General features: G+C 48.7%; 5 protein-coding genes across 11 annotated transcripts in view; 3 read left to right on the top strand and 2 right to left on the bottom strand.

The window, feature by feature from the left end:
* The window catches only part of palm2akap2 (PALM2 and AKAP2 fusion), a 36,099-nt gene extending 28,346 nt beyond the window's left edge, over positions 1-7,753 (top strand). The window contains exons 9-13 of one of the 2 annotated variants that reach the window (XM_084686369.1): positions 456-1,316; positions 1,527-3,027; positions 3,133-3,320; positions 4,336-4,374; positions 5,279-7,753. In XM_084686369.1, the coding sequence (XP_084542495.1) occupies positions 456-1,316; positions 1,527-3,027; positions 3,133-3,320; positions 4,336-4,374; positions 5,279-5,422 (2,733 nt within the window). In that variant the 3' untranslated portion in view covers positions 5,423-7,753. The remainder of the gene's footprint in view (positions 1-455; positions 1,317-1,526; positions 3,028-3,132; positions 3,321-4,335; positions 4,375-5,278) is intronic. The other variant, XM_084686370.1, reaches the window with a different exon arrangement.
* Positions 7,754-7,894: 141 nt separating this feature from the next.
* slc46a2 (solute carrier family 46 member 2) lies at positions 7,895-11,389 on the top strand. Of its 2 annotated transcripts, XM_084686372.1 has the most exons (4): positions 7,895-9,180; positions 9,903-9,986; positions 10,748-10,904; positions 11,005-11,389. In XM_084686372.1, the coding sequence occupies exons 1-4, from the start codon at positions 8,184-8,186 to the stop codon at positions 11,060-11,062; spliced, it is 1,296 nt and encodes a 431-aa protein (XP_084542498.1). In that variant the 5' UTR covers positions 7,895-8,183; the 3' UTR covers positions 11,063-11,389. The 2 variants fall into 2 exon arrangements, with proteins under 2 accessions (XP_084542498.1, XP_084542499.1); XM_084686373.1 differs by lacking the exon at positions 11,005-11,389 and having other exon boundaries at positions 10,413-10,845.
* Positions 11,390-11,509: 120 nt separating this feature from the next.
* snx30 (sorting nexin family member 30) lies at positions 11,510-17,230 on the bottom strand. The gene is made up of 9 exons (XM_084686371.1): positions 16,930-17,230; positions 16,057-16,245; positions 15,680-15,790; positions 15,314-15,472; positions 15,012-15,201; positions 14,735-14,934; positions 14,040-14,126; positions 13,641-13,793; positions 11,510-13,539 (listed from the first exon to the last, which is right to left on the bottom strand). Exons 1-9 carry the CDS (start codon positions 17,065-17,067, stop codon positions 13,408-13,410), a joined length of 1,359 nt encoding a protein of 452 aa, XP_084542497.1. The 5' UTR covers positions 17,068-17,230; the 3' UTR covers positions 11,510-13,407.
* A 754-nt stretch (positions 17,231-17,984) lies between these two features.
* inip (ints3 and nabp interacting protein) lies at positions 17,985-19,230 on the top strand. Its single transcript, XM_084687435.1, has 5 exons — positions 17,985-18,128; positions 18,213-18,309; positions 18,406-18,499; positions 18,602-18,692; positions 19,115-19,230. The coding sequence occupies exons 2-5, from the start codon at positions 18,285-18,287 to the stop codon at positions 19,214-19,216; spliced, it is 312 nt and encodes a 103-aa protein (XP_084543561.1). The 5' UTR covers positions 17,985-18,128; positions 18,213-18,284; the 3' UTR covers positions 19,217-19,230.
* Positions 19,231-19,320: 90 nt separating this feature from the next.
* Positions 19,321-24,132, bottom strand: kiaa1958 (KIAA1958 ortholog). Of its 5 annotated transcripts, none has more exons than XM_084687335.1 (5): positions 23,913-24,132; positions 21,822-22,834; positions 21,527-21,706; positions 21,233-21,424; positions 19,321-20,781 (listed from the first exon to the last, which is right to left on the bottom strand). In XM_084687335.1, the coding sequence occupies exons 2-5, from the start codon at positions 22,816-22,818 to the stop codon at positions 20,474-20,476; spliced, it is 1,677 nt and encodes a 558-aa protein (XP_084543461.1). In that variant the 5' UTR covers positions 22,819-22,834; positions 23,913-24,132; the 3' UTR covers positions 19,321-20,473. The 5 variants fall into 5 exon arrangements, with proteins under 5 accessions (XP_084543461.1, XP_084543462.1, XP_084543464.1 ...); XM_084687336.1 differs by having other exon boundaries at positions 24,012-24,132; XM_084687338.1 differs by having other exon boundaries at positions 24,016-24,132.
* Between the last annotated feature and the right edge of the window lie 89 nt (positions 24,133-24,221).

Genomic DNA, 24,221 nt, shown 5'->3' with positions numbered 1-24,221 from the left:
TCCTTCTGTCTCTCTGTCTTCTTCTCTCTCTCTCTCTCTCTCTCTCTCTCTCTCTCTCTCTCTCTCTCTCTCTCTCTCTCTCTCTCTCTCTCTCTCTCTCTCTCTCTCTCTCTCTCCACTCTATCTCCTTGTTTTTCTTTCCACTAATTCCCACTTTCTTATCCTTTCAAGAGGTCTATCCCTCTGATAGGTCCAGACAGAGACATGTGCTCTGAATTCCTCCGTTATAGAGTTAGTCAGAGGAGTCTCCCCTCTCCCCCAGCTCCTTCCCCCTCTCCCAGGGCCCAGCACACCCAGGGGCAGTAGAGCATTTGACACGCCATCAGACTCCAAAACAAAGACCTTGCTATCAGTTTCCCAGCCCAGTCATCTGTGTCACGCCGGTTCTCCAAGTAGCTCTCTCTTCTGGCGGGAGTATGTCACTGCATGTGCTCCATATGTTGTGTGTGTTTCAGAAGCCCACACGAGCCTCGGAGGATGACGGTGAGCTGAGGAGAGACAGAGCCCTGAAGACCGTCAGTTTCCTCGACGCCGTCAGTGTCATCACAGCCACACACTGCACTATGGAGTTGGACGCACACCACGAGAGTCAACATGGCTTTTCCGAGAGCCCACATGGCTACCCAGAGAGCCAACATTGTGGGCAGAATGGTCTGGGAAGCCATTCTAAGGTTCTGGACTCTGAGGTGGCCCAGGAGATACGCTACCTGGACCAAGTTCTGGAGGCTAATGGCTGCGATGGATCCACCGACGGGCCGACCAATGGCACATCCACGCCTGAGCGCAGCGAGGTCCACATTGACGGCTCTTCCCCCTCAGTTCTCGTGTCTGGCATGGCGCCTCCTGCTGGCGAGGAGGTCAGAGTGGAGGGCGGGAGGCAGACCACCTTTATTGACCAGGAAGTGAATCCCTCCAAGGCCAATGGCCATTCGGCAGACTCCTCCTTCTCCTCCTCCTCCTCCTCTTTCTCATCCTCATCCTCCTTCTCCTCCTCGAAGAAGGAGACGCCGCCCTTCGAGCTACGAGCGTTCCAGGAGGAGAGGAAGCCATCGCGGCTGTTTGAGAGCCCCGCGGAGGAGGTGCGCGTGAAGAAGGTGCGTCCTTCGGAGGAGATGCTGGAGCTGGAGAAGGAGCGCCTGGAGCTGATCCGCGGCCAGGCCGTGAAGAAGAACCCAGGCATCGCCACCAAGTGGTGGAACCCTCCCCAGGAGAGAACCCTGGAGGAGGAGCTGGACCCGGAGCAGCTCGACTCACACAGGAAGTACCAGCAGAGGAAGCAGCAGCGCTCGCAGGGCCCCGGATACGCCCACATGGCTGTAGGTGTCTGAGCTTTGGAGGAGGAGGGTCTACAGTCTTATACAGCATTTTCCCATTGAGACAGAAACACATGACCGAATATATTAAGTAGCCTATTTGGTAAAAGATTATGTAAATTCTCTATTATAGTTACAATATCGTGTTCTACTCCATTGCATATCTCTTACTGTATTTGGCATGCTAGTCAGTTCTATTCTACTGTGTTGCAGAGCCAGCCCCCAGTGGTGACCTTTGATCTCCCAGAGTCCACCCCCAGAGAGGATGTGGTGGTAGAGCAGATCGACTTCCTGGCCGCCAGGAAGCAGTTCCTGCAGAGTGAGCAGGCCAAGCAGGGGGGCGGGACCAGGAGAGACGTGGCTCCTCAGATCTACTCCGCCAAACCGTTCTCCGTCTCCACGGGCAACCGTGCCCGCAGCCCATTGGCCGAGCCAGGTGACATCACCACGGTGCAGCCAGAGATGATCAGCTATAGCTCGGAAGAGTCTCCTCCCCCTGGGAAGAGTGACATGACCTGGGCGGAGGAGGGAGGCGGAGACTTCACGTGCGCGCGTGCCGTCATGACAATCCTGAGGGAGGAGGACTCGGACGGGCGGGCCCCGCCCCTTGGCTCCTCCTACCACCTGGAGGAGTTTGACTCGGGATTGGACGAGCTGTCCCTGCGCTCCCAGGACACGGCGGTGCTGGAGACCCTGTCTAATGACCTGAGTCTGGACACAGTGTCTGACCAGGACGCCCTCAGCCTGCCGCCCACTCCACAGCCCACCACCCCGGTAAACGGCCGTCTGGAGCCAGGCCCACTCTCTCCCCCTGGGTATGCCGGACCCAGCGAGGACGAGCTGGAGTATCAGGCGGGCATCCTCGTCCACAACGCCATCCAGCACGCCCTAGGGTCTCAGGAGGAAGATTGGCGGCCCGCAAACTCCCTCGATACCCAGTCCTCCCTCCTCTCCTCCACCCACACCCTGCCCTCCCCCCTGTCCTCCCCTCAAACCCAGTCCTCCCCCCTGTCCTCCCCCCAGACTCAGTCCTCCCCTCTGCCTCTCACCTTGTCTTCCCCCTCCTTCCCCTCCACTTCCCCTCTACCCCCAGCCCCAACCCAGCAGCCCCCCCCAGACAAACTTTCGGTCACCCTATCCCCCAACCCCCATCAATCGCCCACAACTTCCCCCCCAGCCCAAAGACCCTCCCCAGGGCCAGAAAGAAGGGAGGGGGGGCCCAGGATCAGAGTCCAGTCTTCCTACGCCAGAGCCCTCGCTGCGGCCCCTGAGCCCACACCAGCCCCAGCCGTGGCCCCAGCCCCCTCCAGGCCAGCCCAGCCCTACCCTGCACCCCCGTCCAGCCCACCCAGGGAGAAGCAGGAGTTCAGCTACTTCAGTAAGTACTCGGAGGCAGCCGAGCTGCGGAGCACGGCGGCGACGCCCGCCCCTGAGGCAGAGCCGAGCGCCGGCCCATTCCGTCTGCGCTCCAGGAAGCAGAAGACCCTGTCCATGATTGAGGAGGAGATCCGCGCTGCACAGGAGAGAGAGGAGGAGCTGAAGAAGCAGCGTCAGACGCTGGGGGTCCGACATGCCCCTGGCCACGCCCCTGGCCACGCCCCTGGCCACGCCCCTGGCAACAGACCCAGTCAGAGGGTCACGGTTTCCCCTGGCGACAAGCTGAAGACCAACAGCCTGCCAGCCAGACTGACCCTGACATCCAGGACTGCCCCAGGTTGGTGTGTGCAGGCAGGCCTGTATGGTCTTTAGCTACATCTGGTGGTCAGATACAGAACTGCACCTTACAAACTGTGGCCCAATCTTGTTGTTTTATCTGTAGGTAAGATTGAGAAGATACGTCCAGCCCCCCCAGTGTCCCCCTCGCTCTCGGAGGGCCCCCCTGCCTCCCCCCTGTCTGACCAGGGCAGCGACGACTCTGGGGGGCGACCCAAGAACTTCATGCAGACCCTGATGGAGGACTACGAAACCCACAAGGTGAAGAGGCGTGACAAACAGGAAGACAACAGCGTGAGTATCCTGTCTGAGGTGGAAGTGGGCGAAGCGGGGGCAGGGGCACATTGGGTGGTGATATGTCTGATACTCTATGTTCTGGGAAACACACTCAGTGATGGTCCTGGGGGGTCACAAAATATTCTGGTTCTTTTAACATTATCTACCATCATCCAGATTAGCCAGGGGGATTAACTGAATAGGACGGAGATAACTAGCTTGAAGGAGTCATCAGAATAATGTCTGCTCTCGGTAACTAACTATGATGACTAACTAGAAAGAATAGCTAACAAGAGAAACCTACTTTGCTCATTCACTCACTAAATTGATTTGACAGAACTCATTTACAAGAAGAAGCAACTAGACAGAATTAACTCATCAGAATAACCAACAAGACTGGGCAAAAATGAGTACCCCCATATGTCAGTATGCCTCAAACTGACTTCCTGTCATGTGACCTGTACATGCTGTAATGTGACTGGTCCCTGCTGTGACAGAGCAGAGCAGTGGGACTTTCCTAAAGAGAGCAGAACTGAAACAGAAGAGAAGACAGTTCATCTCTCAGCGGTTGAATGTCAGACTCACATTTGGGAACAACATCTGAAACTAATACCAAATCTGAAAGCAATCATGAACCAACATGCCAACCCAATAGGCCTGTGCCAAGTGTTTTGTTGGAAGAAGAAAGACGGCTACATGAGCTGTACTTTCTGTAATCTGTCACACATCACACATCTGATATGCTTATCTGATTTATTTATATTTAATCACGGACATACACATTTTATCCACTGTATCTAGATGAAGATCATTTACATTTTGAAAGTATATTTCATCACTTATCATCATCATCATCATCATCGTCCCCAGTCTGCAGTTTCACATCACCCAAAGCTGTCTCCTTCAACCATGATAAGCGCTTGATGTTTCACATCCACCTTTTAAGGAGGAAGGACCTGTTCATTTCACTGCTGCTGCTGCAGTGTTGTTGTTGTTGACACCACCTTCTAACGTTGTCTCTCCTCTTGGTCAGTATGCCCGTCTGTTGCTGGCTTGTGAGGTGACCACTGAGGTACCAAATCTGCTGACCTCTCCCTGCATGTGTCTCTGCTGTGCGCACGTGTGTGCCTGTGCGTTGTGGAAGTGTGTGCTTGTGTCTGTGTATGGATATGTGTGTGTCCTACCAGTCTGGTGTTGACTGTGGCATGCCCCCTCCCTACCTGCCCCCCAGGGTCATGTACCTGGCCCTCCAGTATTCAGTCCAGGGCCACAGGTAGATCTCCATGGCAAATGTCATATAAAGTCAACTGTAGCATATCATTCTGTACTATCACATGTCTGTCTGTGGCCCTGTCTCAGTGTAGGGCCTGTGAGAAGGGCTGAGCTCCAGTGTGCTGCATCAGTGTTGGCTAAGGAGGGCGAGGGGGGAACTGATCGGCTGTAGGGAGGGGAGAGGGTGATGGGGTTCAGGTGCATGTGTATGTGACATCTATTCCACATCTTGCTGTGAAAACACTCTGGATTCAGATTCTTCCCATTCTATTCCCATTACCCAGGTGTGCTTCATTTAAGTGTATGGTTTAGCTATTGGGTCATGTGAAATGTGTGAGTGTGATGATGATGTAGCATACCTGGGTCAATTACACAGATCAATGACAGTTAGTTCAATGTAACTAACTGAGGTACTTTTGATTTGACCATTTGGTTTAAATGAGTTAAATAATGTTCACTCCAAGTATGTGACCGGGTGGACAGTTAGTAATTGACCTAGGCAGCTAGGTGATGCAGACAGTTGGCAAAACCTTCCCTCAGGAGCAGTCGGAAGTCTCGCCTCTAGGTCCACCTTTAGTTCCGCCTCATCTAGAGCCTCAGCTCCAGACTGCTTCTGCCTGCCTGGCTGTTCATTGCTGTGACTGTTTATTGTTGGAACGGTTTTTGACCTCCAAGTTTCTGACTGATTGTTGGGTGTGTTTCAGGTGCTGGAGGCTACAAGGGTGACGCGCAGGAAGAGCAACATGGCGCTGAAGTGGGAGGCTGGTATCTATGCCAACCAGGATGAAGGGCAGGGGGAAGAAGAGGAGGAAGAGGAGGAGGAAGAGGAAGAGGAGGAGGAAGAGTAGACTTCATTAAAGCTATAAGACAATCAGTGGTGGTGGGAGAGGAGGAAAAGAAGGAAGGAAGAGGAAGGTGGGAAGAGGAAGAGGAAAAAGAGAGGAGAAGGCCCTGCGGGGCACCCAGCAGTATTTATTCTTCTGAAGTGTTTTGATCACATGACCTAACCACTGGCCAATCAGCTGACCGGGAGCCCTGAGCAATACTCAGGAGACTCACCGCTTACAACGACAACGGGGGGGGGGGGGGGGGCTTGTTTGGAGGGGGTAGGGGTCAAAGGTCATTTGTAACGTTTGACTGTTCACAGGTTGTACATGAGTTCTGTACTTTCAGACTAAAACAAATAAATGAGTAGTGGATGTATGACAAAGACAAAGGGTCAGAAAGCTGTAGACTGTAAAGGGGGCCGATTCTCTGCTGATTCAGTGCATGAGTATTTTTCTCTCTCCTACTGTATATCACCACTGTTTCTCGGGGGTCATCATTCAGCTGCCATGCTACTAGCCATTACCTAGTGTTACTGGACTTGTTGGGGGGGGGGAGGGTGGATGGATGGATGGATGGATAGATGGAGTTAAAATTAATGTAATGACACATACGGAGTATTAAGTCCATGCTGTTGTAAATATGGTAGAGTCTCCACACACACATGCTCAAAGACACACACAAGTTAATATCACAACTATACAACACAGTTATAGAAATGAGGAGGCTTTCAGAGTGAATGTTGTCTGAAACCAACTCTATAAGAAAAATTGCTCTTGCAATTTGCAAAATTCTGTTCTATGTCTTGTTAGGTTTATTAGATTGTCTTTTTTTTGTATTCCTAAAATCATTTGTTTTTACATATTGGCATTGCTTGTTTAATTTTGCGCTTTCGGATGTAAGCAGCTATTGTGTTTTAGAGGCCTGTTATGGTGAATGGTGGGAGACATTGCAATATCTTGATATTATTTTTGACCTAACTATACAAGGGAACGTTTGATCTGTCATTTGAGGCTCTTTTTATGATCACAGTCATCCAAAAACCACGGTGTATGAATAAGAGAATAAGTGAATAAGACTGATCGTACCTGTTAGTATCAGACCAGAACATCAATCAGAGGGCCCACACTACTGCTGATTCACACATACCACCATTAACATAAAAGACCACCCTCCAATCCGAATGCTTCCTGGGGACCGAAGCTCCAGAAGAGTCTGACAGTTACTCGTGGTGTTCTAGAAAAATCTTTGCTTTTTTATATGCATATAATATATCAGAAAAGTATTTATCGGGGTGTTGGCCCTTTATGACTGTTAATTTGGCTTGTTCCTGGACTAGAGTCAGATGGAGGGTTTTTAAAGCGCTGACTGCCTGTCTTACCTGACAACTTGTTTGTGTTCACAGAAGAGTGTGAGACACTGTGTGCTTTAAAGAGACCAGCAAAAAGAGATTGGAGAGACTATCCAAGGGAGAGAACAGCTGGGAGAGACCAGCAAAGAGAGACAGAAAGAAAGTGAGAGAATGAGAGATGGAGTCCGAGCATGCCTGATGCTTGTATTGATGAGAATGAGGTGCAGGATGAATAACAAGGTGACAGGTAAAAGGTGGCAGGTTTCACCTGCTAATGTTGATGGGTTTCACTTACAGATGGTTTTATATGAGAGACTGACCATGCAGTGGAGATCATACCCCTGGGAGTGGAAAATATTTATATTTTTAAGACCATGTATGCGCATTTATCTAAGATATGTATCCTTGTGTGAGGACCTCTGGGCACAGTCAGGGGGCAGTTGATTTATGGGATGGCAGTGTAGTCGATATGACAACCTTCTCTCTAGTTATGGATTGGGACGTTGGTTGGAGGAAGTCCAGTCCTTCCTCTTGGTATGTTGTAGGATATAATGATATACCAATGCACACCGAAAAAACACACATTGTTTCTGTGCGTTATTCTGCGTTTTGTGTTTGAATTTGATGGTGGTGATGATTGTATTTATCGTTGTAACTGGGAAAAAGGCTTACTTTACTTCTGTCTGGGGGTGGGGGTGGGATGTCTGTATGTCATGAGAGGAAGACCAGGAGGAACAGGGAAGATCTGCCTCCTTCTGCCTGCTCCACACTACAATAAACACCAAGAGTAGATCAAGAGTAGATGATGACAGGGGGGGGGGAGCATGGAATGGAGGAGCTGTGGGGATCAGTATGTACGGATGGAGTCATTATATTCAATGTTAAGCCTGGGTTTATATATTAACCACTTTTATGTTCATATTATGCTTTTATAGCTCATGTAGCCAAGGCTCACATCATACCCCTATATCATTATTTTCTCATTAAAATGAAAATGGTATCATTTGTCTACTACTGATTTTTATTTTATTGTTTTGCACCGGTTGTGTTTGATATGTAACAGCTATTGTTACGTGAATGAGGGAGAATCAAAGGGTGTAGTCCTGTAGAAGGCAAATAAATTGACTCAGGCAAAAATCCACAACGTTTATAATAGCTCCATTCTTCAGTGATGCTGTCCGGTAATCTTGCCCAACCTGTTAGGAGCCGCTGTGTGCGTGATCAACGGCAATGCATGCGGAAATGGGAGGGAATTGCAGAACGGAGCATCGCAGAATCGCAGCTTTGCACTCCGACTGGAAACACCTCACATACTCGACCATAACTGAACTTGTTGAAGTTTAGTGCGTTTTCCTTCAGCTGTGGATATAACTATATATGTAAAACAGTGCTACACTTTTTCTTTAAATAAATATAGCTTGCTGGATACTAGGATGGGTCTCTGGTCTCTCGTTAAGCGCATTGAGACTGTGGTCCTGATCGCTCAGCTGGCCAGCGCTTTTTTTGACACCGGCTTGCAGATGGTGGTGAAGGAGCGATGCGCTAACGCCACCGACTCCATCAACGGTACGTCAACGGTGGACAGTCGTCAGAGAGCTATGACCAACTTCTACATGACTTACAACTTATTAGCTAAGTTCACTCCCATCATCCCGGCCATCATCCTGGCAAAAATCGGGGACCGGGGCTACCGAAAGATCCCCATCGTCATTCCCCTGGTAGGCTACCTGTTGTCCCGAGCGGTGCTGCTGTCGGTCGTGATGTTGGGCTGGCCCCTGGAAGCGCTCTACGGTGGGGTAGTTTTGCACGGACTCTGCGGTGGCTTCTGTTCTTACTGGGCTGGCGTCATGGCGTTGGTGTCCTTGAGATCAACCGAGGACGACCGCTCCGTTGACATGATGCGCGTTGAACTGATATACGGGCTGGCGGGACTGTTCGGTAGCCTAGCCTCCGGTCACCTTTTCCAGCTGTACACGGCGACTTTCAAGCAGGGCAGCCTGCTAGTGGGGCTGAGCGTGTTTTTTTATCTCGTGTGTTTACTGCACTCCACGTTCCTGCTTCAGATAAATCGCGTACAGGTGACTGGTCCGGAAAGCGAGAACGAGAACCAGGGATTGATCAGTCACAACTCTAGGAGTTTAGTGAACATCGCCTTGCTCTTCGCCGGTGGCATTTTGTACGACGTGGCGGTCGGTGGCGGGATGGAGATCCTGGTGTCGTTCGAGATGAAGGAGCCGCTCAACTGGAACGCAACCCAGGTGGGATACGGTAACGCAGCCGGATTCATGGTGTTCCTCACAAGCTTCTTTGGTGTCATGGTGATGTCCCGCTGGGTGAGCGACGTGAGCCTCATAATCATCGGTATGCTGTCATTCGCTGTGGGAATCTACTTTATGGCGTTTGTGACAGAAACCTACATGTTTTACCTGGGTAAGTTTGTATTAAATATGTAATCAATACTAAATGGTTGGTGCTTTAACTAAATCCAATAGTTTATATGTTTTAATGCCTTAAATCGTATGATTTTACCTATCCTAACCTGTAATTTTTTTTTTTATTACTGTGCACAAACAAAGCCTGAGCCTTTCGTGACTGTTTAGGACGTGTCAGAGTAGGTAGCCTACCTAGGTGGGTTTCAACTTAATGGCCCACATAAGGCCACAGAAGGGTTGGCACAATCTAGACCACTTGTGTATAAATCATCAGGAATTTCGTTTTTTCGTTATAGAGCCCATACCAGGAGCAAATTTCAGTTCAGAAAGAAATAATGATTCCATATTTCAAATCTAATAGAGGTCTGTATGGAACCCAGTTAGCGGGGAGGGGACAGGAACCCAGGGTTGTCCCCTGTTTGCTGACTGTGTTTGGAGAGCTTTGTGTTTTTGGGGAAGTGAGAATGAGTGGACGGCTGCTTTATTATATTTACACGCACACACTCAATACCATGGTCTGAAAACAACCATATCTCTTCACACGTGCGTACCCCCGGGGCCGAGCTGATGCAACTGTCTATGTTAATCTCCACTGTGTGTGTGGTATGTGACCATACAGGCTCCTGTGTGTGTGTACAGTAACCTAGGTCGCCAATAGCTCTCCGGTGTGTGTGCGTGCGTCACCATTGACTCATTCACCTCTGTGTGTGTCTTCCCCAGCTCGGTCTCTGACCCTGTTTGCCCTCATCCCGATGCCCACCATCCGCTCCCTGCTGTCCAAGCAGGTGAAAGGCTCCTCCTATGGTATGTGTCTTCCCCGTGCGTGTGCTTTTCAGGCCTGTTACAAGGTGGAGTATATGATCTCAGGTGTCAGTCAGAGCTGACGTCAGTGAGCAGTATCCTCCGGCATGTGCTTCAAAGGTGTGTGGTGTTGGCAGTCATGTGCACAGGTAGGGGCGAAGGGGGGCCATGTTTTTTTAAAAATTTGTATTAGTTCCTTTTTTTTTCTCAACACAACCAAAGAGTACATAGGAACATGACAAATAGGCACCCAAGTCCAAAAAGTTCAGTGCCTGAACATTTTCTAGAGAAAAAGCTTTCCCAAGGTTAAAGTGCTGCGGATTCTTTTTTTTAGGCCAGGTTTAGCTATGTGTCCTGTGTATGTAGGTATTTTAGAGATTGCTGAAAAAAGTAAGGGCTCTTTCTTATTTTTGGCCCCTGCCCCTCCAGAGGTCTGTGCCCGTGGCTGGGTGTCAGCTGACTGACATAGGTGTGTGGCTGTCTGAAGTTCCTGCGCAGCATGCCGGACTTTCAAGGAACTGATCTGTTTACTCTGCACTCCCTCTGATGTCATAAAGCCGGATGTCATCGGGTGGTTTCATCACACTGTCACTTCCTCTTGGACTTGTAGATGAGCCCTCTTTTTGTCTCCAGGCCTCACCCTCATCTCCATGTCACTGTCCATGTCCCACTCTCTGTTCCACCAGCTATTATCCTGATCCCCCTGTTCCGCTGGTTCTCCAGGTATGATCCTGATCTCAATGTCATTTTCTCGGCCCCTCCAGGTATTCTCTTGATCTCACTGCAGCTGTCCTTCAAGGTAGCCAGTCTGGCCTACACCCCCATCTACACCCGCGTCTACCAGGCCACTCTGGACTGGATCCCCGGCTTTGTCTTCACCCTGTCAAGCATCGTCACGGTGCTGGCCACCATCCCCATCAGGTTAGAGCTCGCCCAGACCAGATCACACCAGATCAGACTAGACCAGACCAGATCAGACTAGACCTGACCAAGCTGTAATTATACCCTGTGTGTGTTTCAGTGTGGTGGGGTGCAGACTGTCTAAGAGGAATGAGTATGAGAGGATTCAGGGAGACTGATGATGTTGCATCGATGGGATGGATTGAGGAACTGAAGGCTTGCATCAGCCGTCACAGCTTCAGCTCTGTGCGTTGACGCACAGGTGACACAGGTGACCGTCCCCTGAAGTGTTGCATGACTGAGACCATTGGGAAGAAAGGTGACTAGCACTAGGAACAGGAGGACTGTTCAAAGGGTTAGGAACAAAGACTGCTCACATCAACTGTTTATGGTGGGCCAGGTGTGTTGCACTGTGGACATGGGCCAAGAGCTGGGACTGGGCCTGTTTTACTTCACAAAGCCAATGATGATGATGTTAAAATTCAAATAAATAAAATTAATACAAATTAATGTTGTACTTGCTTTGTATTCATGATTTTAACACATGATTTAAATACATTCTATTTTTATTGGTCCAATATTCAAAATAATTTGAGGTAAAGAAAATTGCATCAAAACAACAGATGTAGAGGTGATTATTCAAATATGTTGTTATTTCAACATCAAAATGTACATGATTAGGAATGCAATAGTAAACAATGCACACGTGGGGGCAGGAGGAAAGGGAAAAGGTTAAACAGGCTGCGTTTGGCAAAGAAAACCTCAAGGTGAAAGAGTAGAAAAAACAGACACACAAACGTCCACACAGCATGTATACAGACCTATATAGCCAGCACAGAGCACAGTTGCCCTTACTTTAGTATTATAAACAGTGCCCACACATATACACATACCCCTGTCAGAAAACCCCGGTCTTCACAACCAAACTGAACCGTAGGCGAATAGAAAAATAGGGAGCTACATATTGCAATTTGAGCAGAACTTTGGATGTCATGTCGCCCTCCTTCATGCGGTCTGTGTGAGAGTTTATTAATTGGTAACTTCAAATTCACCACTGACAACCTAATGAGACATCTGTAGCTGCCTGGACACTCAACACAGGTGTAGCTGATAGAGGGTAAGGAGAAGTAGCAGGAGGAATAGATACACACACACACACATTGGTCAAGTACAACTCAGGTGCAAACCAAGTTCCAACACCTTATATTTTTCGTACTATACTGGAGTTTGGATCTCTAAGTATTTGACCAAGACATGGATGTTTCACATTTGGTCCATCTCATCTCCCAAGCTACAAAGAGGAGCATATATAAATGTTAGCAGACGCAGCACACACCTAACCTGTGGCCAGCAGACTGCTGTACCTACATGTCCAGTCTGCAGTTCTACATTTTGGACACCAGGAGGCAGACACTCCCACATGTCCCATGAAAAACATAATGTGCTCGTTACCTTGACAGGGGGAGTCTCTCTGAGTAACATTGTAACAGTGATTCAACAGTTAGAAATCAAAAACAATGGTTCCCCAATCGCAGAACTCAAGCTTCTGTTGTTAAACGCAAACCCTAAATTGACCTTGAATAATACCCAGAACCAGAATAGCCTGCTCTTGCTCCACAATGTAGGCGGTACCTTGGGGCTTGGCTGGGCTGGGAGCTGTAGTTCCAATTACAGAGGAAAGCAGTGATAATTAAAGACAATCTAAATATGAAACAGCCAGAGCAGAGCAACTGTTGTCAGCTCAGCACAGGGACTGCTAGATGCTAGCTACAGACAGTGGGCCAACAAGCTGACAGCCTGCAATGCTAAGCTAGAGCTATCTGCTGGCTAGCAACACAGACAAAGAGCTGTCAAATGTCATACCAATCCCTTGAGACTCTTTGGACTGTATATCACGCTGAAATAGCAGGCATCAGTCTACAGGAGCCTTTTACAAGGGGAACACATTTGTGTTTGTTCAAATTAAGACCATTATCTGCGAGCATCTTCCTCCTTCATCGTGCAGACCAGTTTTCTGTACAGGTTCGAGAAAAGGAAAACTATGAGAAGTGTTTTCCATCTTTGGCAAAAGATGTACTTCATCTTCACTGACTTCAGGATCCTTGGCAAAAGTTAACTCAGGAGAAAAACAACAAAAACATGTAACTGAAAACCTATACATATTAGATGCCCGTCTCTCTCTCCCCCACCCACCTCTCTCTTTCACTTTTTCCTTCTTAAACTTCCTGGTCCTTTGTTAAATGCTCCTTGAGCATTATTGGTTGATTGGCTGTCAGACAGACAGTCCAAGAGAGGAAGGCTCGGGCATTGGCTCCCAGTAGAACCAGTCAGGTGAGAGAGTTGAGTCTGAGGGCACCTCACGTCTGTGTCGTAGACACGCTCCCGTCCAGCAGGTGGAGACACTGGGAGCTGGAGGCAGAACCTCCTTCAGCGAGAGTATCTGAGAGACAGGAAGTCCTGCTCCTCCTCTGTGCAGGAAGTTGAAGAGTGAAGAGGAGGTGTTCGGGGGCAGGAGGTCTCACATTCAGTTGATTTCCGTTTTCTTCTCCTCTTTGTCCTCTTCCCCTTCCTCCTCCTCCTCCTCCTCTTCCTCCTCCTCTTCGCCCTCCTTTTTGTTATGTAGTAGTGGAATGATGGACTCCCATGACGCCTGGCACTGAAACCCAGAGAGAAACGACAACAGGCTCAAAATCCAAACCAGAGAGAGACCACAACATGGTTGACATGTGGAAGAGGAGGGGGAGCCAACGAGCTAACCTTCTGGTAGAACTGGATGTTTTTGTCGGCCATCCCCGTGAGCAGCTGTCTGAAGTCCTGTCTCTTGTTGCTCTGCCAGCGTTCCCAGTCTGCCTTCAGGTCAGCGTTGAAACACTCCAGGCGGTCCTGGCATTTCTCCACCTCGACAGGAACCTGCAGGGGGACACACAGCACTGAACTACAAGACAGGAGAGGAGGAGGAGAGGAGGAAGAGAGGAGAAGAGAAAGAAAGGAGAATAGAGGAGGAGGAGGAGGAGGAGGAGGAGGAGGAAGAGAGGAGAGGAGGAGGAAAGGAGGGGGGAGGAGAGGAGAGGAGAAGAGAGGAGAGGAGGAGAGGGGAAGAGGAGGAGAGGAGAGTGGAGTGGAGGAGGAGAAGAGGGGAGGGGGAGAAGGTCATACCGGCAGTCCCTCTTCCCTCCGCAGGGCTGCAGCCTCCAGCCTCGCCTCGTACTCTGCCTGCACCTGGTCCCTCTTCTTTAGAACATTCTAGATTGCAAACAGCAGCAACACACACCTAGTAAGAATCTGAGTAACTACTGCAACTTGAACTGGCTTGTCACAGCAATTACACTTGAACGGTTTGATCTGATTGTTGATTTCATGAATTATGGGTAAAACCGAGACTGTTCTCTGTCTCTATGACCCAACACTCTCCACTCGGCCAGTTTGACTTTTATCTCTGTAGTTCAACACTAGATCTCTGGCTGTGTGTGTTGTAATGCTGTCAGCATGGAAACAGGAAGTGAAACGAGTCTACATCCTGTACACTGAGGGTTTAAGGTTACAGAATCATGTCCATCACATATGGCCAGGAAAACCCAACAGGAAGCAGGCCTAGCTCAAACTCAGGCGTCACCAAATGAATTGTCGAGGGACTTTTTCACAGTAGGATTTAAGCGCTCCACAAGGCACACATTCAGAGACTGAACACCGCCACTGCCAATGAAATGGTTGCATGTGATTGGAATGCAGTGTCAGGTGTCAAGTGTCAGAGAGGAATAAAAAAGATGTCCAACAATGATAGCTACGAGTGGTTAAACACCATTCTGGAGCGGAGAATGCTTCATGCATGGTCACCACGGAGACAGCCCTACCTTCATGGAGTCGATATAGAGGACGTACTCTCGGAGCACGGGCAGGAAATCCTCGCTCATGTCCAGCGTCAGCTCCTCCAGCGCGCTGCCGCTGGTGGCCACGGAGCCCGCCACCCCCTCCAGAGGCTCCTGCAGCTCGACCTCCGACCCCGCCCAGCTGGAATAGATGGGTCCATACTCCCTCAGCTCCACCAGGTACTCTGAGGACAGAGGACAGAGGTCAGGGTTCAGGAGTCAGAGGTCAGGGTGTGGGAGAGGAGAGGAGTGGAGGCCATACCGGACTGTTCTTTGATGATCCTCTGAGCGATCCTGTCGATGGTTCCCAGCTTTTGGGTGAACATGTCCAGGTAGTCTCCCATGGAGATGAACTCGGGCGGCCGCGCCCGCAGCTTGTACCCCCCCGTCACGTATTTGACAGACTCCCCCATCTTCGTCAGTAAGGCTAGGCCCTGTCTCTTGTTCAGGTCCTGAACACGCCAGCACAGACACACATGAATCCATGTTTATTACACAGCATTAAGGCCTCGCAGGACATCCAAGTATGACCTGTATAGGAGGTGAATGATAAGAGACGCTGACCTTGGAGGAGAGGAAGGCATTTAGGTGCTGGTTGAAGGACAGGACAGGATGGTCGGCCACCCGCTTCAGGAATTTGTCGAGCGCCTTCCTCCTCGTCTCCACAAACTCCTCAGAGAAACGGTCAACCACGCCTTTCACCACAAACTTCTCTGGAAGAGGCTGCGAGCAGAACAAGGAGAACCAAGTTCATCTAAAAGGTTACTGGGATACAGAGTGGGTTCAAGGTTTTATATCCACAACAGTAGTTGAGTTCCTGTGCAGAATATAGGTTCTCGTCTCTGTATCAAATGTAAGTGGTAGGTTGTAGATCTGGAACAGACAGCTGTTTCTACAATCCGGCCCCAGAATGGAGAATGGGAAACTTACAGGAATCAGGTGTGTGGACTGAGTTTCCTCCAGCTTGTTTCTCAGCCAATCAAAGTCTTGATAGCGTCGCCTGACAGAGTATTCTGGGAGGTTGAATTCAACCCGCGTCGTCTGAAAGCACAGGGAGAAAACCATAAGACCCTTGCCTGCAGATCGATATACGCTTTACCTTACTGCATACACCTTCATATACTGTAGCTAAACTCTGTGCCTACTTCTAGAGGAAATAGCTGAGATTTCATTCCTTCCTGCAGCTGCCAGTGCACTGTTCTGGTAGAGCCTCTCCCACAGAATCTTCTGGCACATCAGTGTGAGAGACAAACTCAATTTGCACTCCCTGTCTAGATCAAACACTACGGGTGAGTGGTGCTGAGGACCTTGGTGGAGACGCGGTAAGTGATGTACGTCTCCATGGTGGACACATGCTTCTTGGGGTCGTCCACGGTAACGAACAGGTCACGAGTCTCTCCGTCAGGGTCATCATCCAGCTGCAGGCGGTTCAGGAGAGAGGATGATGAGGCGGGGCTGGAGGTTTCGACCGGCGTGCCATTGGGTAAGCTTAGTTCCTGGGCGGACAGAAGCGAGGGAGGAATGTTCAGCTCTGCATCACCAGGGGAAACAAAAATACAAACAAAGAAGCGATAGAATGTTTTCTCTCTTTTTGTATTCTCCGTTCTTGCTTCAGTGAACAGTGATTCTATTGTTTGAGGTCTTGCTTGATTCTGTCTCGGACTGTTAAACAAATGTATAGTATTCCTCGCCTGTCAGCTACCCCAATGAGTGCAGTGTCGAGACATTCTCTGCTGATGGGGAGATTCTAAGCTACATTTCATGATGTTGCCAGCCAGGACCAAGCTAGCAGTAAGCCTATCCTGCTGCCTTGAAGCAACAAAACAGAGAGACAGTAGGGTTAATGGTTAACCAGTCTACATACATAGCACTGATACGACCTACTGGTGCACACATATAAACAAACACGCGCGCGCACACGCGCACACACACACACACACACTGGTTTCTATTATGAAAAGAATGGCTTTTTTACTAAATATGGAGCTGAGAACATACTGGCTTTTCATATATAAATCACGCTTGGCATCAATCTCACAAATGTCTGTTTGCTAGCATTATGCTAATTTTAAACTAGTTTGGTTGTGTTAGTATAATAAAGCCATGGCTATAATATATTATTATACACTGTGCATTATGATTATCCTCCGTTGTGCAGCTGGTCCCTGTGGATGTCTTACCTTATCCCCAGCGCTGGCGGTGTTTGCTACATCTGGACTGGGTGTGAGAGCGGAGTCTTCCGCGGAGAGAGGGTGGCAAACCTCCTGGATGGGTAGCTGCCCTGACGACGCCAGTGATTTAGGAGTGCCAGCACTCATTGTGCGAGCGAAGAGGAACCAAAAGGGATTTTTCGATATGACTATCTCTATCTTTGTGGTCAGGCCCGGACAGAGTGATTGGTTTGGAGATTATTCCAGCGCTGTGTGTCAGATGGTACACCCGCTGCTGGCTGCACACAGCTGTCAGCTGACTCGGACTAAACAAGGTAAAGGCGGCCACAACAAATAATTTAATTTCCTCTTCTTCCACATTTTTCAAAATAAAGGTAATTGAACTAACTAGTTTTTATACAATTTTAATGTCCAAAGTAAACTCTTCAAGTGAAATCATTAATCAACTGTTAAAATGGTAGGTATTTTGGGGTTCAAATGATGATAGCCTACAGTGTCAACTGCACCTTTTCCCTCCCCTCCAGATGGGGATGCAATGGATTCAAGAGGATGAGAGGTATCTGAATATGCAATAATACTGGTATGGCCTATATCATCAGCACGGGTGTAAAATGACTTTTGTTTTAACAGATTTTATTGCTTTATTTAAACTTTTGAGTAAAACTATATTTCAACAATTTCTGATAATGAGGGAACTCAAGTTAGGTACTAAGCTGCCATTTAGTAATCTAAGATTCACTAATGCAAACGTAAGAAACCATTGGCCTATGATAAGCACTTAACAAATTAACTGACCATTATACTGACCCTCTTCTAAACTTCTCCAAACTAACACGAACTTGTTGGTATGCTGATTACCCCGTTGACATTTGAGAGGTCAGAGTAAAAAAAACTAAAATAATCAGAACTCTAAACAATTTTTAGAGTTAGAGTTAATCCTACTCAGATCAGCTATTTTCAATTTATTTTGCGCCATACATTAGTTAACTTTTTTAGCCCCACTCTTATTTTGAAGGCAAATTCACAAAACCGGAAGTGCCTTTGAGGACTTCTGAGGCCAGTTTCTCCGATCCACGTTAACCAGAGTCGGAAGTAAAATAGCAGTACCCGGTAGTGAAACAAAATGCTGCATATATCACGTGGTTTTATTGATTCTGTTACGTTGTGTGTGGTAAATAAAAGCTAAACTTAAACGGCTCGCTAATCATGTAAGCATAGTGAGATACTGGTATGGTCTGCAACCGATAAATGACATACATCAGCTCATATAGACTCCTTGTCTTTTATCTTAGCCTCATCCTGCCCAGCCCAGGCAGTATTTCTTGAAGTAAAGCTGCTGAGCAAAACAGAAGACACAAATTGACATGGCCGCAAATCCTCCTGCTCAGGGTAGGTATTGCCAAGACAACCGATTCCTAAACATCAAAGTGTGCCACCACTTTTTTTGTTGACAACTAATCTAAATATATTTGATTTTGTTCAAAGGTTTCCAGAACAAAAACCGCGTTGCCATATTGGCTGAACTGGATAAGGAGAAAAGGCGCCTTATTCAAAACCAGACGATTAATCCTGGAGCGAGGTTTGTAGACTCACACCTCTATTTTGTAGACATACATCTATTTATTCAGCGCGTAACCCCCCCCCCCCCCCCCCCCTTTTTTATTTTTTTTATTTTTCCCAGTATCCCTTTATCAAGACCAGCAGTAAATAAAGACTTCCGAGACCATGCAGAGCAACAGCATATTGCAGCCCAGCAGAAAGCTGCCCTTCAGGTAAGTCTGGTCTCACAGGTTAGACAGTTAGTAGATTAGTTTTGACCATAGGTTTTGACAGATGCCATCTCTTGTGGGAATATCCATATCATTTATATTTCAGTCCATCTATGGGCCGGTCAGAACCTGGTGCCTAGGGCCAGGGTTCATTTGGCCTGTGGCTGGAGAAGACTTCTGATAGGTTGAGACCGAATATATACATACCTGTCCCGTCTAGGATTTAGATTTTGCCTTCATGCGAGAGAGACTTTGCATCAGAGCCATTTTGAGGGCCTTTGATTTATTCATTATTCTTGAGTCTTGTTTATTGTCTGGCGATACTCTCTCAATGCTTATTATCTTCAGTACCTCGACAGGAGGTTTGCCAACATGGGAAGATTTGTAGTTCCACTGTAGTAGGTGATCCTGCCTTTGTGTTGCAGCATGCTCACGCTCATTCTTCCGGATTCTTCATCACCCAAGATTCGTCCTTTGGGAACCTCATCCTGCCAGTTTTGCCTCGACTAGACCCCGAAGGACAATGAGGAGTGGGGTGGGAAGGGGGTGGGGGGTGGGAGAGGAGAGGTGGTGGGAGAGACTGAGGGACAGATTGGGGGGGGGGGGGTGTATGTGATATGTGTGGATTACGTTTTGCTTTTGTAATGTTTTTATTAAGGCATATTCAATTTAAGATCAAGTGAACAGTAAGTGTACTACCAATGCTATTAAATTTGAACACAGCTTCCAGCTGTCATATTTTCCCAAGCACTTATTATTCATTAGTACTGTATACGTTTATCATTTCATCATTAAACATCATCATATGTAGGTCAGGCATTGTTTTTCGAATTGTCTTCTTAAGGTGTGTGTGTAACAGTCAAATAAGTCCTCAGGCTTTTAGGTGGTCTGATTGTAAAACATGAGGGTCAGACAAGCTACAGAATATTCAGAGGCTGAAGGTCATAGCCAGGCTTTCAGTAGTTAGCTGGGATCGTTTATAGATGTCAATGGTGCCAAGCCCAAGTATTCAAATCAATCTGAGAGTATGTACCATGGAGATTTGCAAAGAAGACCATTTGATGGAAAACATATTTTTCATATGCCTTCTGCTTTCCCACTGCTGATAACAGCTTATGCATTCTGCAAGGTGGGCTCAGAAGGATGTGTCAGTGTTAAAACAATCTCTGACTGCAGATGGACACAGATGCCCAGAAACTCTAGAGAAGAAAACACACACACAGCTTAAAACGGACCACACCAGATCACAGCTAAAAGTGAACATGCAATAACAAAAACACGCGAAAGATTTTACTGGACTGGGGATCTCTAATAAGAATATATACATGATTAAAAACAACATATCTTTTTCACATAAATATTAGTGATTATGGTGAATCTCTTTTGTGCCCAACAATAAAGTTAAGGGTTTTGGTTAGTCCAGGGGTTTGGGATGGTGGGGCAGAAGTAAGGCTGGCTCATAGTTGCATTCAACTATCAATCACATGATAGTCAAATGTTGAGTGATTGAGTTTAAACCAGACTTTAAGGACAGACAGGCAACAGATAAAACCACTGACCCCACCTGAACAGGGTCATCCTCAGGAGACATTCCCAAGACCAAACATCTCCTCCCCACGAGCTCCTGTCATTCTGAACAACACGTTTCAACCCCAGGTCCCAGCCCCTTAGACCACCCCACACCAAGACAGGCACACACTACATACTCAGGCCCAGACCTCTACAAGTCCCTAGCCTAGCCAGTTTGAGGTACCTAGCCAGTCAATGGTTTCTACTTGCTGGACCTACTTGCTGACAATTGGCAGCAGGTCTCCTTTGGCCTTCATGCTCTTGATCTTGGCTTTGATGTTGTCGTCCATCGCCTGCCGGCATCTGTGGGCATAGTGTGCCAGCGTCTCCTCCTTCTCATCCCAAGGCGCCAGCGCGTGGAAGACCTCGGGTGCGGCCAGGCTCAGCTCGGCAATGGCCGCCGTGCGGGAGATGGTGTTGCGGTCCACGCCCACGCGGTCGAACGCCACCTTCATGGACACGCTGCGTTTGAACTCCTGCAGCGCCGCCATGTAGCGGGCGATCACGCCGACGACGTTCTTCACTGGGGAAGGGAGACAGGGTTAGAATGCAACTCCTGACCCTGGAAGACCTTGAGGTGGAGGGGTTAGGGTGCAGGGGTTAGGGTGTAGGAGTTGGGGGTTGAGTGTAGTAGTTAGGGTAGTTAATGTAGTATGTAAGTTTGTAGGGTACAAGGGTTAGGGTGTAGGAGTTGGGGGTTGAGTGTAGTTAGTTAGGGTAGTTAGTGTAGTATGTAAGTGTGTAGGGTACAGGGGTTAGGGGGATATGATGTAAGTGTGTAGGGTACAGGGGTTAGGGGGATATGATGTAAGTGTGTAGGGTACAGGGGTTAGGGGGATATGATGTAAGTGTGTAGGGTACAGGGGTTAGGGGGATATGATGTAAGTGTGTAGGGTACAGGGGTTAGGGGGATATGATGTAAGTGTGTAGGGTACAGGGGTTAGGGGGATATGATGTAAGTGTGTAGGGCTTACTCCGGACGCGCGTGTTCTCTCCATCCCTGTTCCTCTTGCTCTTCAGGCCTCTGTGGCGATCCAGGGGATGGAGCTCCACCTCCTCGAAGGAGTCAAAGAGCACCGGCGAATCGAAGGCCGCCTCCTCAACAAACGACGCCATGTGGGAGCTGCCCGCCTCCGTGTGATTGGACGAGTGAGCCCTCCTCTTCTCTGGAGGGGCAGCGAGAGAGGACAGGGAGAATGTGACGACACCAACAGGAGATGTGGGTGTGTGTGTGTGCTGTTCGCGCGCGTAGCGTCCAAAAACGGTACCTGGACGCAGTTGGTCCTGCAGGAAGTCGCAGATGAGCTCGGCCTTCTTGGTGAGCTCCTGCTGGAGCAGTTCCTTGTCCTGCTTCAGGCTGCTGATGGTCTCCCCCATCAGCTGGCTGCGGCCCCTCTCCGCCTGCAGCAGCGCGCGCAGACGCTCGATCTCGCCCGACGCCGGGCCCGCTGCGACACACACACACAAACACAGGTCAACACCCCAAATAAATGGAGCACACACGTGGAGACCACAACCGTGGTGGTGTCTAAACGGCGGAGGTCAGCGTTGAGGATAGCGTACCTGCTGCTTCTCCTGTGGTGTCTGTGTTGCTGGCCAGAGTTTGTGCTGCCAGCTCCAGCTCAGCTTTCAGTTCCCCCAGGCCTGTTTCTCCAGCCCTCAGCAGCTCCTCAGAGCCCAGGAGGAGGTCACCGGGGCTGGGGCCCCCCGGCCGGGTCTCCCTGGAGAGGTTCATGTTCTGGCTGGGCCCTGAGCAGAGCTCCTGGTGTATGATGGAAGGCTGGGGTGCCAGGCCACAGGCCAGCTTGGCTAAAGAGGTGTGAGGGGCGGATGAGCAGAGTAGGGAGGAGGAGGAGGCAACCAGACAGTCTCCATCCCCAGAGGAAGGCTTGGTGGGAAAGCCGTGTCCCACATATGGCCGGGCGGAGGCATTTGTGGCCTTTGGGTCGGTTGAGTCGGTTGCTGGAGCTTGTTGGCCGTTAGCCACCATGTAATAGTCCTCAGACGCCTCCAGCTTGATCCTCTTCACGGCCCTGTCTTCTGACCGCAGACCCCCCGTCCCCCCCGGGGTGCCCCCCCTCTTCCTGGCAGGGTGCTGAGGCTCATACTCCCCGTCTTCATCCGTGGCTGACGACTCGCACGCCGTGTCGAACAGGTTGCTGCCAAACTCCTCCGTGTTGTCGTCTGCCTCCGAGGGCTCGCTACAGTTGGAGAAGTCACACAAGTCCCTCGTCTGGTTGCTCCCCCCTTTGGCCTTCGAGGCCCTGGCCAGGAAGCGATCACTGCCGGCGCCGGTCTGGGGTCCCGCCTCAGAGAGTATTCCCCGGTTGTCCTGGTAACATGAAACACGTTCTTTCTGCCCTGGCCTGCAGGAGGAGGTCAGAGGCCAGTGGTAGGCGTGGCCCGCACCACATCCCCACATGGCGGTGAGGTTGCCATGGGAACCCTCGGTGAGGACGTGTTTGAGGCCCGGGATGAGGCTGCAGATCGTGCCGTGGCTGTGGGCCCAGCGCACCAGCTTAGACAGGTTCTCTGAGGAAGTGTGCAGGCAGTCCTCCATCAAGAGCTCCTTTTTCCTGTGAGGGAAGGGTCGTAGAATAGACAAGGTTTTAATCCATGATGACAATACAATCACTTCAGAGCTCACAAACCAGACCTAGGTCATGCAAAACTTGGCTGGGATGTCCCACCGTTAAAGACTGGGTTGCCATGGTAACACCAACCCAAGCTCACTTTGCCACTAGCTAACATTGGCCGCGTTTTCCAGATTCGTAAGAAGCTCTTAAGCGCTAAGAGCTTAACGAATCTGGGAAACGCGGCCATTAACTATCGTTTATTATGTTATGACCGTAACTTATGACATATAATTAAAAATTAGGCTATGTTAGAAGTTATAACAGTGTCTGCCCCTTAACTCACTGTTTATAGTTTTCAAAATTTGAATGTGAAAAAAAAGAAAAAGATTCTAGAATCTTTGGACATGCAACCCCTCGCTGAGACTAACGTACAACATTACTGAAGAGTGTGCTAGCCTGTTGGAATCACGTCCAGAGTTACAGTTACCTGGCGAGCTAGCTAGCTAGCTAACTAACGGTAAGAGGTAGTTAGATGTGTGTCGTACAGATTATATTAGAGCTACATCCACCTACCACCGCTGTCAACAATTGACATCATTAGCCTAATCTATAACTGACAAAATACAACTATGGCTCGACCAAGTAACTTAACCTACACCATCACATCAGGTTGTCAATGAGATGGGGCTAGGCTACTACAGCTATGTAAAATGGTAAGATTGAGAGTCTGAGCATCATCGATGGCATCAGTTCGTGTATTCTGTGCAAACACATCACGTCAGTCACAGCTAACGGACTAGATACATACCTGGCAAGCATTGTATTCCACACCATTAATATATGAACACACTTAACCAATTTGTTACCTATCACAACGATATTATTGTAGCAAACTATCTCATATTATGTTAGATGCGTAGTAGCATAGCTAGCTGGAACAAAAGAACCCTGCTTGGAACAGTAGGTAGACTAGAACGCTAGCTAGCACTAATGACGTTACGATAGCTAGCTAGCTAGCGTACCTAAAATCTGTTAGTGCACTAGCTTAGTTGAAAAAACTACTTATAACAATAGTTACCTTTGCTCTGTGGTAACTGTTTATTTCCCTAAAATGAATAACTCGCCATTTACCCAGATGTTTTCTTAAAGATTTGGTAATAGTAAGAGACTGACTCACGCACTAAGGCAAACAGGTCGTTTAATTCCCAAATGATAAAAAAAAAAACACCTTTGCCGTTCACCGGAAATATGGAGGACATTTAATTACGTCACAAGTAATTAATAAACTAATAATGCACATCGTCCTGTAACCAAGTGTTATAGCTAATTAAATAGAGATTTACCTGTGTATGAATGTGTACAGTACAGCCCTTTAAGCATTCCTGAA

Source organism: Hypomesus nipponensis, chromosome 22, assembly GCF_054491055.1.
Source record: "Hypomesus nipponensis isolate SF chromosome 22, ASM5449105v1, whole genome shotgun sequence".
NCBI classification, from domain to species: domain Eukaryota; kingdom Metazoa; phylum Chordata; class Actinopteri; order Osmeriformes; family Osmeridae; genus Hypomesus; species Hypomesus nipponensis.
Note: the sequence above shows the minus strand (reverse complement) of the source record. Positions and strands in the feature narration are given on the sequence as shown.

Bases quoted from the DNA above. Each gene is read 5' to 3' on its own strand.
- slc46a2 (XM_084686372.1), top strand. From the start codon at position 8,184: ATGGGTCTCTGGTCTCTCGTTAAGCGCATTGAGACTGTGGTCCTGATC. The intron at 9,181-9,902 runs GTAAGTTTGTAT...TGTCTTCCCCAG, and splicing joins AACCTACATGTTTTACCTGG to CTCGGTCTCTGACCCTGTTT. The intron at 10,905-11,004 runs GTTAGAGCTCGC...TGTGTGTTTCAG, and splicing joins CTGGCCACCATCCCCATCAG to TGTGGTGGGGTGCAGACTGT.
- snx30 (XM_084686371.1), bottom strand. From the start codon at position 17,067: ATGAGTGCTGGCACTCCTAAATCACTGGCGTCGTCAGGGCAGCTACCC. The intron at 15,202-15,313 runs GTCAGCGTCTCT...TGGCGTGTTCAG, and splicing joins ATGCCTTCCTCTCCTCCAAG to GACCTGAACAAGAGACAGGG. The intron at 13,540-13,640 runs GTTAGCTCGTTG...TCTGGGTTTCAG, and splicing joins ACATCCAGTTCTACCAGAAG to TGCCAGGCGTCATGGGAGTC.
- inip (XM_084687435.1), top strand. From the start codon at position 18,285: ATGGCCGCAAATCCTCCTGCTCAGG. The intron at 18,500-18,601 runs GTTTGTAGACTC...TATTTTTCCCAG, and splicing joins ACGATTAATCCTGGAGCGAG to TATCCCTTTATCAAGACCAG. The intron at 18,693-19,114 runs GTAAGTCTGGTC...TTTGTGTTGCAG, and splicing joins AGCAGAAAGCTGCCCTTCAG to CATGCTCACGCTCATTCTTC.
- kiaa1958 (XM_084687334.1), bottom strand. From the start codon at position 23,668: ATGGTGTGGAATACAATGCTTGCCAG. The intron at 21,707-21,821 runs GTACGCTATCCT...TGTGTGTCGCAG, and splicing joins CACCACAGGAGAAGCAGCAG to CGGGCCCGGCGTCGGGCGAG. The intron at 21,425-21,526 runs GTACCGTTTTTG...CTGCCCCTCCAG, and splicing joins GCAGGACCAACTGCGTCCAG to AGAAGAGGAGGGCTCACTCG.